This window comes from Thalassophryne amazonica, chromosome 3 (genome assembly GCF_902500255.1).
Source record: "Thalassophryne amazonica chromosome 3, fThaAma1.1, whole genome shotgun sequence".
Classification (NCBI taxonomy): domain Eukaryota; kingdom Metazoa; phylum Chordata; class Actinopteri; order Batrachoidiformes; family Batrachoididae; genus Thalassophryne; species Thalassophryne amazonica.
The window spans coordinates 63070194-63083764 of NC_047105.1; the positions used below are offsets into that span (position 1 = coordinate 63070194).

Genomic DNA, 13571 nt, shown 5'->3' on the forward strand with positions numbered 1-13571 from the left:
TCAGTGAAAATTTTAACAGCTGATGAGAGATTTTGAGGTGATACTGTCGCTTTAAGGACTTTTCACGGTGCGAGACGTCGCGCAGCGCTCTCAGGCGGCGTCATCAGCCTGTTTCAAGCTTAAAACCTCCACATTTCAGGCTCTGTTGATCCAGGACGTCGTGAGGGAACAGAGAAGTTTCAGAAGAAGTCGGTTTCAGCATTTTATCCGGATATTCCACTGTTAAAGGAGATGTTTTTAATGAAAGACGTGCGGGCGGATTGCAGCGTCGGCTCGCAGCCGCCGCGACGCTCCGCCACAGGAAAAACACCTCTGTTGGAAGCCTTGAGGACAAGTTGGAACATCTCCAGCTGATAAACAATTTCTCATATACTCACTCCACTGAAAGCCATCAAAAGCCGCCTGGATTTTACAAATGGTTATCAACACGGAGGTGTTTTTCCTGTGCCGCCGCGCCGCATCGGCTGCGTCCTGACGCGCGGACCCGTCCGCACGTCTTTCATTAAAAAAATCTCCTTTAACAGTGGAATATCCGGATAAAATGCTGAAACCGACTTCTTCTGAAACTTCTCTGTTCTCTCACGACGTCCTGGATCAATAGAGCCTGAAATGTGGAGGTTTTAAGCTTGAAACAGGCTGATGACGCCGCCTGAGAGCGCTGAGCGACGTCTCGCACCGTGAAAAGTCCTTAAAGCGACAGAATCACCTCAAAATCTCTCATCAGCTGTTAAAATTTTCACTGAAAACCAGCTTAATTTTTCGAACCATGTCCACTTCGATGTGTCTCACAGTTTTAGAAAAAATTTTGATCAAACAAAGCGCCAGTCTCTCAGCAACTTCTCAGACAAAGGAATTCCGACGAGGGGCTGGACGACTCCTCCCACAAGGAGTGCTCACAGGCGAATGACGTCACCAACAGGCGTGGAAAAACTCACGCATGCGCACGAGGGTGCAAGCATGTCTGACGTAAAAACATATGAATGAAATCCATATAGTTTTTGAAAAAAATAAAAAGGACCTATACTTTACGGACAGCCCTCGTAGTGCAGCAATGACAGGAACATCTGCAGTGCTGCAGAGTAACTAAAGATGACACTCACATTACAGCTGTCACAGCTCATATTCATGTTCATGTGTGACCTGCAAGTCTGCCCTAAGCAACCACACATGTGCACATTCAGCAAAACATGCAACCTGGACATTATCATTACATGTCAAAAGATCAACATGCATCAGTAGCTGTTCGGGATTTGTGTATAGCATTACTTGCTGTGGAAGACTGATGATAAGTGACATGGGAATTATAAGAAAAAAAACGCACTGCAGCTGAAATGCTTGTATAGAGAGAGTGTAGGACAGCCAGCACAATGCACCAAAACATGAGGCAATGGTACAGAAATTCAGCTGGGCAGTTGTCACTCAGTTTGCATTGCATTACATCAGATATGTATTGTATTTAGGAGTATGGGTAAAAGTGGTTGAAGTCATTCAGAAATTATCTTGTCCATGTCATGCATTTCTCTCTGTGTTATGGATCCCAGTGGCTGGGCAAGGCCAAAGGGATGTACACACTTCATCTGACTGCAATACATAGATGATTACTTTCAGGAGGTGAGGCTGGATAAATTGTCTGCCCGGGTGTTTGACATCCCGCACTCAAAGCGGTTCTGTAGTGTGGTGGATACAGCGACCCAAGGCACCTGTACTTGTACATGTTCCAAACTTGACCAAAGAAAACACCAGATCAGTGCCACATACAGGATTCTAAAGAAGCCGCTGGACATCATGGCCAACCTATGAACAGGTACTGTGAGTACTATGCAGAGTGGAGGCAGAAACCAGTGAAAACTCGTGTTCATCAGGGATATGTTCTAGCTCCTACTCTTTTCAATGATTGCATGGACTGGGTTTTGCATAGGGTTCTTGAATCCAGTGGGTTAGGTGCCTTCATTTGCGAGGTAAGGTTTACTGATCTTGAATTCACAGACAATGTTGTGATCTTGGTGAAATGAAGGGATACCTTAATTGCAACATTTGAGTAGTTGAATGACGAATTAGTGTCTAGGTTTGTGATTACCCAGGCTTTTAATGAAGTCTGCCTGTATGTTGTGAAAGTGTTGACATTTGTGACTCTGGGTCCTCACCATTTAATATGCCTGGGAAGTGCTCAGAGTCATGAGGTCATTGGACAGAGGTGTTTGGCAATGACAATATCTTTGCAGGAGAACAAACATCCAAGTTTTTAGGGTCCTGGTTCTTCCTGTGTTTCTGTATAGTTGTGGGACTTGGATGCTAACTAGTGACCAAAGGTGATGACTAGATACCTTTGGTATCGGATCTCTTCAGAGGACCTTGACTACTAATGGAATGACTTTGTATCAAAAAAGTGAATCTCAGGGAGACTAAGATGAAGAGAATCACATACATTATGAGACAGTGTAATCTATGACATTTTAGCCATGTTAACTCAAGGCATGATCCAACATGCAGGTGTCTCATTGTTGAAGATGTGAGTGGTAGGAGAAGGCCAAGGACACACTTCTGTTTCACTTGGCTGCACCACACAGATGCTACTTTGGTGAGCGGGGATGGGCCCATTTTCTGCCTGGGTTATTGCCATACAGGACCCAAGGCAGTTCTATGATGTGGTGGATGTGGCTGTGCACAGCACTGGCACATGCTGCCAGAAACTGACTTGTCACACGCGAGGGTTAAAAAAAGTGATTTCTGTCAGTTCAGTGTCCAGTGTGTCACAGCCTTTCAGTACTTTGCTCAGGTGCTTTACTTCTGTACTTCATTGAATTATCTGTAACTTTGTTCTCTACATCTTCAAAAATGTAGACAACAAATAATAATATTAAACATGGCTGTGCAAGGAGAAGAACCATTAGGAAGGAGGAACCATTAACATCCTCTGAATTTTCACGATTCTGACCATAAAGTGCATTAATTTTGTACCATGCTGTTTCTTGATCAGAGACACTGCAGTGCTCACAATTCCATCTACACTAGTTGTGGGTGCAGAACAATTGCAGAGGGGGTGTGGATGAGAAAAAAAAATGGGAGCAGGATGAGCAAGATTTAAACCCAAGATAATATACAGACATATATATAATAATAATATATAATATAATATATAGACATATTGGCAGGTCAGCTCCTTATCCACTCAGCTGTAGAGTTTTGGAATGGAAGTTAAAGAAAAATCTAATGGTCATTAAGTTTCATGACATTAATATTTCAGGAAAACAAATTAAAATGGGCTGTTACTGTTGTGATACTTGATAAACACAGAGAGCCCTGTCTTTGCTTTTCTATTGATTGATGGTGCATGATCTAAACTGTACAGTGCAAATGCATCAGAGACCTGGCCATCTCCCCTGTGTTGTTTGCACAGTGAGTAAATTGAGGAAAAAGGCGGGTGCAGGTGTAACCTGCGCTGTGTCCATCACTGGTCTTGAACTCACTGTCACCTGCGTGGGAGGCAGGAACTCTAACGTCTATTGTTCAAATGTCTTCTGACACCAGGGAGTGTGGTTTACTTCACTGCACAGCACCTCCTGCAAGCCACCGTTATACTCACCCCCCAAACCTCACTCCCATCTGGGTCACGGCACCAGTGTAACCTGCGCTGTGGAGGACTTGAACTGGACTTGAACTCACAGTCATTACCATGGGAAGTAGGCACTCTATCCCGAGCTCATTTGAAATGGACTGACACAAAGTGGAAAAGTGTGCTGTGGTCTGACGAGTCCACATTTCAAATTGTTTTTGAAAATCATGGACATTGTGTCCTCCAGACAAAAGAGGCAAAAGACCATCCAGATTGTTATCCATGAGAATCAGGGAGTGAGGTTTACTTCACTACACAGCAACTCCTGCTGGCTGCCATTACACAGGCTGCAATGGGTTGTATGTAGTAATTTCATTTGTCACTGGTGTGTTTTCACTTTAAACATAAAATAAAACAGTGTCACCTGACATTCCCTTTGAGAGGCAGGTGCACCAGCAACTGGTACATTGTTATTTAAATGGAAAATTCAGAAGTGAGAGGTTTTCTGGCGAGGAAAGGGATTTGCTTGACAGGGCCTCCTGCAACACATCCTCCTGTGTCTTTACCGCACTTCACTTTAAGACCAGCATGCCCAGTTGAGCACAAGTAGCCTTGCTTTTTAAAGAACATGGGCGCTGGTTATGAAAATGACAGCTGCACAGGTGGGAACTAACAGTGACACTTGGGGTGAGATGTCTGCTGCTTTGTGGCATGTGTAAGATAAGGACCTATGTCATCTTTTGGGAAGGGGACATGACTGCATTTGAAGCTCTAAAGAGCATAAAATTGTAGATGATATACCCACAGTGTGTATGTTTTTTATTGCAGGATATTTTAGTCAGATCTCCACCTTAGCTGATGTTCAGGAGAATGTGATGAGGTATCTTCACGTGATGAGCCGCCCAAAAGTTATCGACCATGAGCACGACACAGTGTGGACTGAAGCTTACGTGGACAGTGCAGTAAGTATGTTACTGTGGTAGTTAATGTTGATTAGTCTTCGAGTTATGGTTCCAGTATGAGAGTCTAATATTGTATGAACCTGTTCATGTGTTTTGTCTTTCATGTTTCAAAGACATCACAAACATATTCATCTTTTTGACCAATGCAGTGTTTAATTTTTGTTGATTTTAGCGCTGTTACTTGAACTGTTATTTCTGCAATGTTCATTCCTCATTCTGTATTATTTGTAATACCTCCACACTATTTAGTCCATCTGTGTGTAGTTATCATGCTTGTGTATAATACTGCGCAAAGGTTTCAGGCATATTATTATTTTGAATGAAATATAACGGGGTGGGGGGGGGGGAGACACCCCCCCACCCCTAAAATGAATGAATGGGTCAACGGGGAAAAAAATAAATTTTCTTCAGATTTGAAATATCAAAACATTACTATATTCCAACATAAACCAAATAGATTTTTTCGCTCTTTTATTGAAGAAAGTATAAGTTTCAAACCTTATTTGTTTCTTTGTAAGTTTACTGCCTGATACACGACAATGCAAACATAGTTAATTGAAAAATCCACATTAAATGGTACCAGATTTTGTACAAACTGCTGCAGAAATTAGGTATTTTTGAAAGGTGAAAATTTGCCACACATTTTGTTTATTTATATTAATTTCAGCTATTTATGGTTTAGATCATACTATATGTTATATATTATATTTATTAGCCTTCCATTATTTTTTTTGGAACTCAGCAGCACAATAGATTTGCTTAAAACTTTCACACAGTACAGCAATACTTTTTCATCATGACCTATCATGCCTCAGGAATGATTCCTCATTATGAGCTTCATTAATCTACATCCGCATTGTAAATGTGCATGTTTTGCTCCAATGTGCAGCACTGAAATGTTCCATCTTTATTTGTGTCTTCTTTCACAACAGCTTACACAGGCTTATAAGGTAAATATCTGCATGTGACTGGTTCATGTACATGCCAGATTAGTTATAACAGTTTTAGCAGCTTACTGTTAGCACAAAATTGACCAGAGATGTTGTAGAGAGCAATTCTGAGTTACATTTAGTAAAATAAAGTTGTGACCGGTTAAATAACTGCTTGTTTTCACAACTTTTTAATATTATATCCTTCAAAAAGCCTGTATTGAGGATTCTGTCTGAGGAGCAGGAGTAATACCAAGAGTGCCTTGATTGGAGAGTAGCATCAACTCAGAACATGGTGCCATTTTGGTTCTAACTGCACTGAACTACTGAATGAATCTTTAATGTTTTCAACATTTTTTAAAATTATTTAACCACATACAGCAATACATTCAGGTACAGGTGCTATCAAGCTTAATATAAATATAGTTAAGCTATCAAATTTACATACATTTACAATTTATGATGATTTATTTAATTAATTTAAAGCCTGATTTATGCAGCTGCTGCTCTTTAACTCCATGTCATGCAATGATGTGCGTGACAGTTTTGAAGTTTTCTGTCTCTGGATTATGATTTACTAGCTGGGGTACCCAGCACTGCCTGGGTTAACCTGTTTTAGACATAAGCCAAATGCCAATCATTTTAATCAAAACAATTGCCCAACATTTGTTTTTGTAATGCTGATGTCTTATAAATATAATAGTTAATGGGCTAAAGTTTGTCCAGCAGAACTATAAGAGGTGGACTCCCCAAACTAAGTGGAAATACTTGGTTAAAAGACAAATACATTTGAAGTCCTTCATGCAGACTTTGTTTTGCAATCAAATTTATAACAAAATTACACATAAAAGGTACGTAACAGTAAATTAATTATCAATGAATCAGAATTGAGGTAGTGGTGTATTTCACTGTTTTTACATTGCAATTTTACAAACATAAAATGAATGTATTCAGACAGGACGGCAAACTCGGTTGTACAGGACAGTCAGGTGCTTAACAGTTGAGAACATAAAGTAGCTGAAGGAAGGGAATAAATAAATAGAGATGGCCAACACATATACAGGGCTGGAAATTTGAATCTGCCTGGTCATACCCACAGCCAGCTATTTTGGGGGTAATTTTCAGTTCAACTTTTTAAAAAATGGTACCAGTTTGTTCCCCATGTCATGAGGATTCAGAATATATATAGTTTTTAGGGCTACATATTATAGTTTGGGAGTTTATCTCGGACAGACAGACAGACAGACAGACAGACATAGACCTTTATGTATATAGATTCTGGATTCATTTGGCCCTCAACAAGCTTTTCTTTCTGCAATCATCACCTCCAAATCAAAGGTAAGCTGTACAAGTTCCTCTTTTACCAACTTCATGCTGTAAATATGATGCGGACTTTTCTGATCCATTTATCAGCGTGCATGCTATATAATATGATGCCAGACGAAGGATTAAAAGCAGAAAAGTGTCAAATCACAGCCTTTTGTGTTTGATTTAACAGGTGCACGTCAGACTGCGGCTCCAAGTCTGAACACGGTTTGAAAAAAATAAATGGTTGGACTTTTAATCACAGAAATGATTCCTCTCCCACTTTCCACAAATTGGCGAGTGTCAGAACTGAACTTTAATTTGTACCTCTGCACGTCCAGACTGCTCGGAGTTTTAAATGGAAATATATTGCGATTGGACAGGACATTGTATCTGATGTGAGCGAAAAATCCACTGTACAAATCAGTTATATGCAGTGTTTATTACATGGAAAACAATACAAAAACTCTGGGACTTTTTTTCTCCGGTGACTGCGAACATCTGGTTTATACGGCGACGGCTTAGGTGAGTTTTACTGTACATGGGACTGAACAATAAATTGATCTCTCAAAGCTTTGACGATCAAGTCAACTTCCATCCCACACAGCTGACTTTATTTTCCCAAATGTTTCCTCTGTACAGATCTGAAGGGAATCTCTACATCTTGAAGTCATTGCTGTGTGTATTTGTGCCTCCAAATGCACAGCAACCCATAATTTTCAGCAATTAAATAAATAAAATAGCTGGATTTACATGCAGACATATTAACAATGAACACTATTTTGAACCCAAGCTGATGGCACCATGAGTCACGTGACCGATTTTTTTCGGCTCGTCATGTCGCCACTCTCTCTAATAAAAGCACTCTAGTGTTAGATAATATCTGTGCTAATTCATCATTTTATGTTAGCGATCAAGTATTTGTCTTTGTTATCTGTTTGGAGTTTTTGAAACCTGGTTTAAAGTGTAAATGCAAATTAAGTTTCACTTCCATCGTATGTACAAGTGTCAGACACAGGGAGACCTCCCCCTGTTGGTGAAAGCCAGTAAAATTAGAAATGTGAGACTAAACCACACCCACTGTGATGTCCACATGGTATAAAAAGTGTATGACTCATTTTAAGGGCTTTTCACAAGATGGACACTGTCTGTGAGGGTCCCGGTTTTCATTGTGACCTTTAATAAATTAAAAATGAGGAATACAATGGTTTGGTTTTTGGTAAGGAGCAGTAAATTACAAAAACAACCAGGAGAAATTACACTAGTAATACCCCCCACCACAACCACTGCTACCACCAATCTGAAGACGGAGAGCAAGCACCAAAACACACACACACAAAAGGACTGTCCTCTGGAGTGTGTGTGTGCACCCTTGTGTCTGAGGCACAGACACACCATTCATCATTCTGTGGATCATTGCATTTTATCTCCTAAAGCCCATAATAAAACTGACACTGGAAGGGGGAGAGAGAGAGAGGAAGGGGGAGAGAAGAGGCGGCTCAGCATCCCAGGGTTTACCTGTCAGTGTAGGATGACGCTCACCATTTTCCACACCTATTGTTGTGTTGTGATGAATTTAGGGACTCGCCATTCTTCATTTTGTCAAGCTTAGCAAGTGCACTCCCAAAATTCACAGCTCACTGGTTTCATCTGCATGTGCAGTGCACGTGCAAACTCAAATGAACGTCAGGCACACGCTCAGCTGTGGTGACTCAGGAGGTTAAGGAATAACAGATCGTCTCATGTGCTAAATGATGTCAACGTTCATCCTGAGCGACCCTCTGCGACCTCCTCTGAGCCTCACATGCTTTGACAGCACCAAGGCTGCTTGTTTTCTAAATTGGAAACATTTTTTCCCCTTCAAATTTATATACCACCAGGACCTTGCCATTAGCAACACGGCTTCATAAACTGCATGCAAACAAAAGATCTCCTTTACCTGAGCCTGACTGAACAAGTTCTGACATGTCCCACTGCGGTAACATTCCTATTTAAACTGATGTATAAAATAATAATGACAAATTATGATGTTAAAAGATGTCCACATGACCCAAAATAGGAAGCTCTCTGGTCCCCACCTGTAGCTACCAGGATCCAAGATTTCAAAGCTGAGTATGTAGTAGATTTTACCTACAGTTGTGCTCAAAAGTTTACATACCCTGGCAGAATTTTTGCTTTTTTGGCCATTTTTCAAAGAATATGAATCACAACACAAAAACTTTTTTTTTCACTCTTGGTTAGTGGTTGGGTGAAGCCATTTCTTGTCAAACAACCGTGTTTCCTCTTTTTAAATCAAAATGAAAAGAGAACTACCCAAATGAACCTGATGAAAAGTTTACATACCCCTGTTCTTAATACTGTGTATTGCCCTCTTTAACATCAATGACAGCTTGGAGTCTTTTGTGGTAGTTTGTGGACGAGGCTCTCTGATGGTCAAGCTTTGCATTTTGCATCACTACTCTTAGCTTCATAGTGGAGTAGAGCAGAGAAGGATTTTCTTTCACCAAAACAGATCAAATCCAGGCTTCCATCTCAGATGTACCTTCTGGAAATTTGTAACTAAACTTTCAGGTCTTCTTTTTAAGGAAAATCCTCCTCTGTATCACTTCATCATGAAGATGGATAACTGGTGATACAAAATGCAAAGCTTGCACTGTGCATAATTTCTCCAATCACAGCCACGTAAGCCTATAACTTCTTCTGGGTTGTCTGGGTGTCTTGGTGGCTTTCCTCACTCTTCTACTTCTTGCACAGTCACTCATCCATCCATCCATCCATTTTCTTCCGCTTTATCCGGAGTCGGGTCGCGGGGGCAGCAGCTCAAGCAAAGCCGCCCGGACCTCCCGATCCACACACACCTCCCCCAGCTCCTCTGGGGGAACCCCAAGGTGTTCCCAAGCCAGCCGAGAGATGTAATCCTTCCAGCGTGTCCTGGGTCTTCCCCGGGGCCTCCGCCCAATGGGATGTGCCCGGAACACCTCTCCAGCAAGGCGTCCAGGGGGTATCCGGAAAAGATGCCCGAGCCACCTCAACTGACTCCTTTCGACGTGGAGGAGCAGCGGCTCGACTCCGAGCTCCTCCCGAGTGACCGAGCTCCTCACCCTATCTCTAAGGGAGCACCCAGCCACCCTGCGGAGGAAACTCATCTCGGCCGCTTGTACCCGCGATCTCGTTCTTTCGGTCATGAGCCAAATCTCATGACCATAGGTGAGGATCGGAACGTAGATCGATCGGTAAATCGAGAGCTTTGCCCCCCTACTCAGCTCTCTCTTCACCACGACGGTCCGATACAGCGACCGCATCACTGCAGACGCTGCACCGATCCGTCTATCGATCTCACGCTCCATCCGTCCCTCACTCGTGAACAAGACCCCGAGATACTTAAACTCCTCCACTTGAGGCAAGGACACTCCACCGACCTGAAGAGGGCAAAGCACCTTTTTCCGGTCGAGAACCATGGCCTCGGATTTGGAGATGCCGATTTTCATCCCGGACTCCTCACACTCGGCTGCAAACCACCCCAGTGCACGCTGAAGGTCCTGATTTGACAAAGCCAAAAGAACCACATCGTCCGCAAACAGCAGAGACGAGATTCTGTGGTTCCCAAACCAGACCCCCTCTACACCCTGGCTGTGCCTAGAAATTCTGTCCATAAAAATAATGGACAGAACCGGTGACAAAGGGCAGCCCTGGCGGAGGCCAACGTGCACTGGAAACAGGTTTGACTTACTACTGGCAATGTACAGTCACTCAGTTTTTGAGAACTGTCTACTCGATGCAGATTTACCATAGAGTGCCATACTGTTTGTATTTCTTTGTAACTGATGTAAATAAACTCCGAAACATATTCAGTGGCAGCTTTACCATCAGAGAGCCTCGTCCACAAACTACCACAAAGGACTCCAAGCTGTCATTGATGTTAAAGGGGGCAATACACAGTATTAAGAACAGGGGTATGTAAACTTTGGATCAGGTTCATTTGGGTAGTTCGCTTGTCATTTTGATTTAAAAAGAGGAAACACAGTTGTTTGACAATAAATGGCTTCACCCAACCACTAACCATGAGTGAAAACAAAGGTTTTGTGTTGTCATTCATATTCTCTTAAGAATGCCCAAAAAAGCAAAAATTCTGCCAGGGTATGTAAACTTTTGAGCACAACTCTAGTTACTAGCAAAAACAAATCTTGTGGACCCACTGACTAAGTCATTGACAAACTGATTCAATAAGTCATCGATCCACTGACTCAATAACTTATTGACCAGCTGACTCGCTCTGACCTACAGACCCAATAACTCACTGACTCACTGACCCACTGATCCACTGTTGCAATGCCTCATCAGTCCACTGACTTACTGGCTCAGTAAGTCATTGGCCCACTGACTCATTGGTTCACTGGCTCAGTAAGTCATTGATCCAGTGACCCATCACCTTCATGATTGTCACTAGCCTACAATCATATAAAGGTGGTTTACAGCTTACTAGGTAACAGGCAGATGCTTATAATTTTTCATAATCCATCCAGCACTCAAAAAAGTGACTCATTGGATTGGATTTCCATCTAATAAATATATGTAGTCCCAACTAAATGAAATTAAATTATCTTGCATGGATGCGCTTTATTTGAGTTGGGGCTACATATGTTTATTAGATGGAAATCCTGCTCATAACTGAATTGAGTTCAACCAATGACTCATTTTTTTGAGTGCATCTACTAACCATCCAGCAGGTGTCAGACACATGTCTACAGGATAATGCAAAGGCAAAGCAAATTTGCTTTGGGGACTAAGCTGGTGCATCAATGTTCGCAGTGAACTAATCAGTTCATCCTTGTTATGCATGTTTTTTAAATTTACTACATTACCAGATGATAGCTTTACTTGTTTTTGAGTTATCATCTCCATAAACTGCCTGGGATGACTCACTCACTCTCTCAGTCATCTATATTTTTGCTGCCTAAACCCAATGCTGTTACTAGCACAGGAAATTTGCTTTTATGTTTTGTTTTTGTTATCTACCTTACATGATCGCAAGAAATATATTATACAAATAATGGATGGTAAGGAGTCCAACATAGAGAAATATTGGATGAAGAAAAGTTATATTGGACAAGGCGTAGTCGAGTCCAATATAACTTTTCTGGATCCAGTATTTCTCTATGTTGGACGACTTGCCATCCATCAATTGTTATGTTCTCCACCCCCCTCCCAAATTAAGCAAACAACAAAGAGTCAAGTAATTTAGATCAATTTATTTTGTTGTGAACAGCATATGAATGTTTCTAAAATGTCAGTAGCGTGCTTGTCTACCTTCTTAGTGTTTTTGGCATCCTTGGAGTTCAATATTTCCATCAGTTCCTCCTCTGTGAACTCAGCAAACCTCGCTGGCAGATGATTTTCTGCTGTTGTTGACATGTTTGTTGCCATTTTTTCAACCAGCATCTGTCAACAAGTTCCTGACCTCCGCTACATCATTAGTGATGTCATCTCATGAATAATTGTATGCCATGCTCTGATTGGCTAGCGTTGGCAGTAAGCTCTAATGCTATTGGTCAGTGGGAACCGATCCAGTATAACTTTTGGTCCTAGCCTTTTTGGATCCCTTTGGATCCAACATAACTTTCTGGCACCAAGCATGCCAAAATACAGGTAAATGATGGGCAGAAAGGCTAAACTGTGATTGGCTATTGCAATCTGAGTGGAGAACATGCATACAGTGAGGAAAATAAGTATTTGAACACCCTACGATTTTGCCCATTCTCCCACTTAGAAATCATGGAGGGGTTTGAAATTTTCATCTTAGGTGCATGTCCACTGTGAGAGACATAATCTAAAAAAAAAAAAAAAATCCGGAAATCACAATGTATGATTTTTTTAATGATTTATTTGTATGTTACTGCTGCAAATAAGTATTTGAACACCTGTGAAAATCAATGTTAATATTTGGTACAGTAGCCTTTGTTTGCAATTACAGAGGTCAAACGTTTCCTGTAGTTTTTCACCAGGTTTGCACACACTGCAGCAGGGATTTTGGTCCATTCCTCCATACAGATCTTCTCCAAATCTTTCAGGTTTGGAGTTTCAGCTCCCTCCAAAGATTTTCTTTTGAGTTCAGGTCTGGAGACTGGCCAGGCCACTCCAGGACCTTGAAATGCTTCTTACGGAGCCCCTCCGTAGTTGCCCTGGCTGTGTGTTTGGGGTCATTGTCATGATGGAAGACTCAGCCATGACCCATCTTCAATGCTCTTACTGAGGGAAGGAGGTTGTTTGCCAAAATCTCGCAATACATGACCCCATCCATCCTCCCTTCAATACGGTGCAGTCGTCCTGTCCCCTTTGCAGAAGAGCACCCTCAGAGTATGATGTTTCCACCCCCATACTTCACGGTTGGGATGGTTTTCTTGGGGTTGTTCTCATCCTCTAAACATGGTAAGTGGAGATGATTCCAAAAAGCTCTATTCTGGTCTCATCTGACCACATGACCTTCTCCCATGCCTCCTCTGGATCATCCAGATGGTCACTGGTGAACTTCAAACGGGCCTGGACATGTGCTGGCTTGAGCAGGGGAACCTTGCTGCCCTGCAGGATTTTAAACCATGACAGCATCAAGTGTTACTAATGTAATCTTTGTGACTGTGGTCCCAGCTCTCTTCAGATCCTGCACGTCAATACACATTCGGATGTGCGTGTCATTTCATTATTTTTTTTTCAGGTGCATAAATTTGTCATTTTATTGATTTGAATACATTTAGCACTAATTATTGGAACACAAAATTGGTTTGGTAAGCTCATTGACCCTTGACCTCCTTACACAGGTGAATCCAA

At 41.8% G+C, this 13571-nt stretch overlaps 1 protein-coding gene across 3 annotated transcripts in view; it reads left to right on the forward strand.

Moving 5' to 3' along the window:
- Window positions 1-13571, forward strand: part of cacna2d3 (calcium channel, voltage dependent, alpha2/delta subunit 3) — a 139960-nt gene that overhangs the window by 76119 nt on the left and 50270 nt on the right. For 2 of the 3 annotated variants that reach the window (XM_034166510.1, XM_034166512.1), the window contains exons 14-15: window positions 4382-4515; window positions 5448-5465. In XM_034166510.1, the coding sequence (XP_034022401.1) occupies window positions 4382-4515; window positions 5448-5465 (152 nt within the window). The remainder of the gene's footprint in view (window positions 1-4381; window positions 4516-5447; window positions 5466-13571) is intronic. The other variant, XM_034166511.1, reaches the window with a different exon arrangement.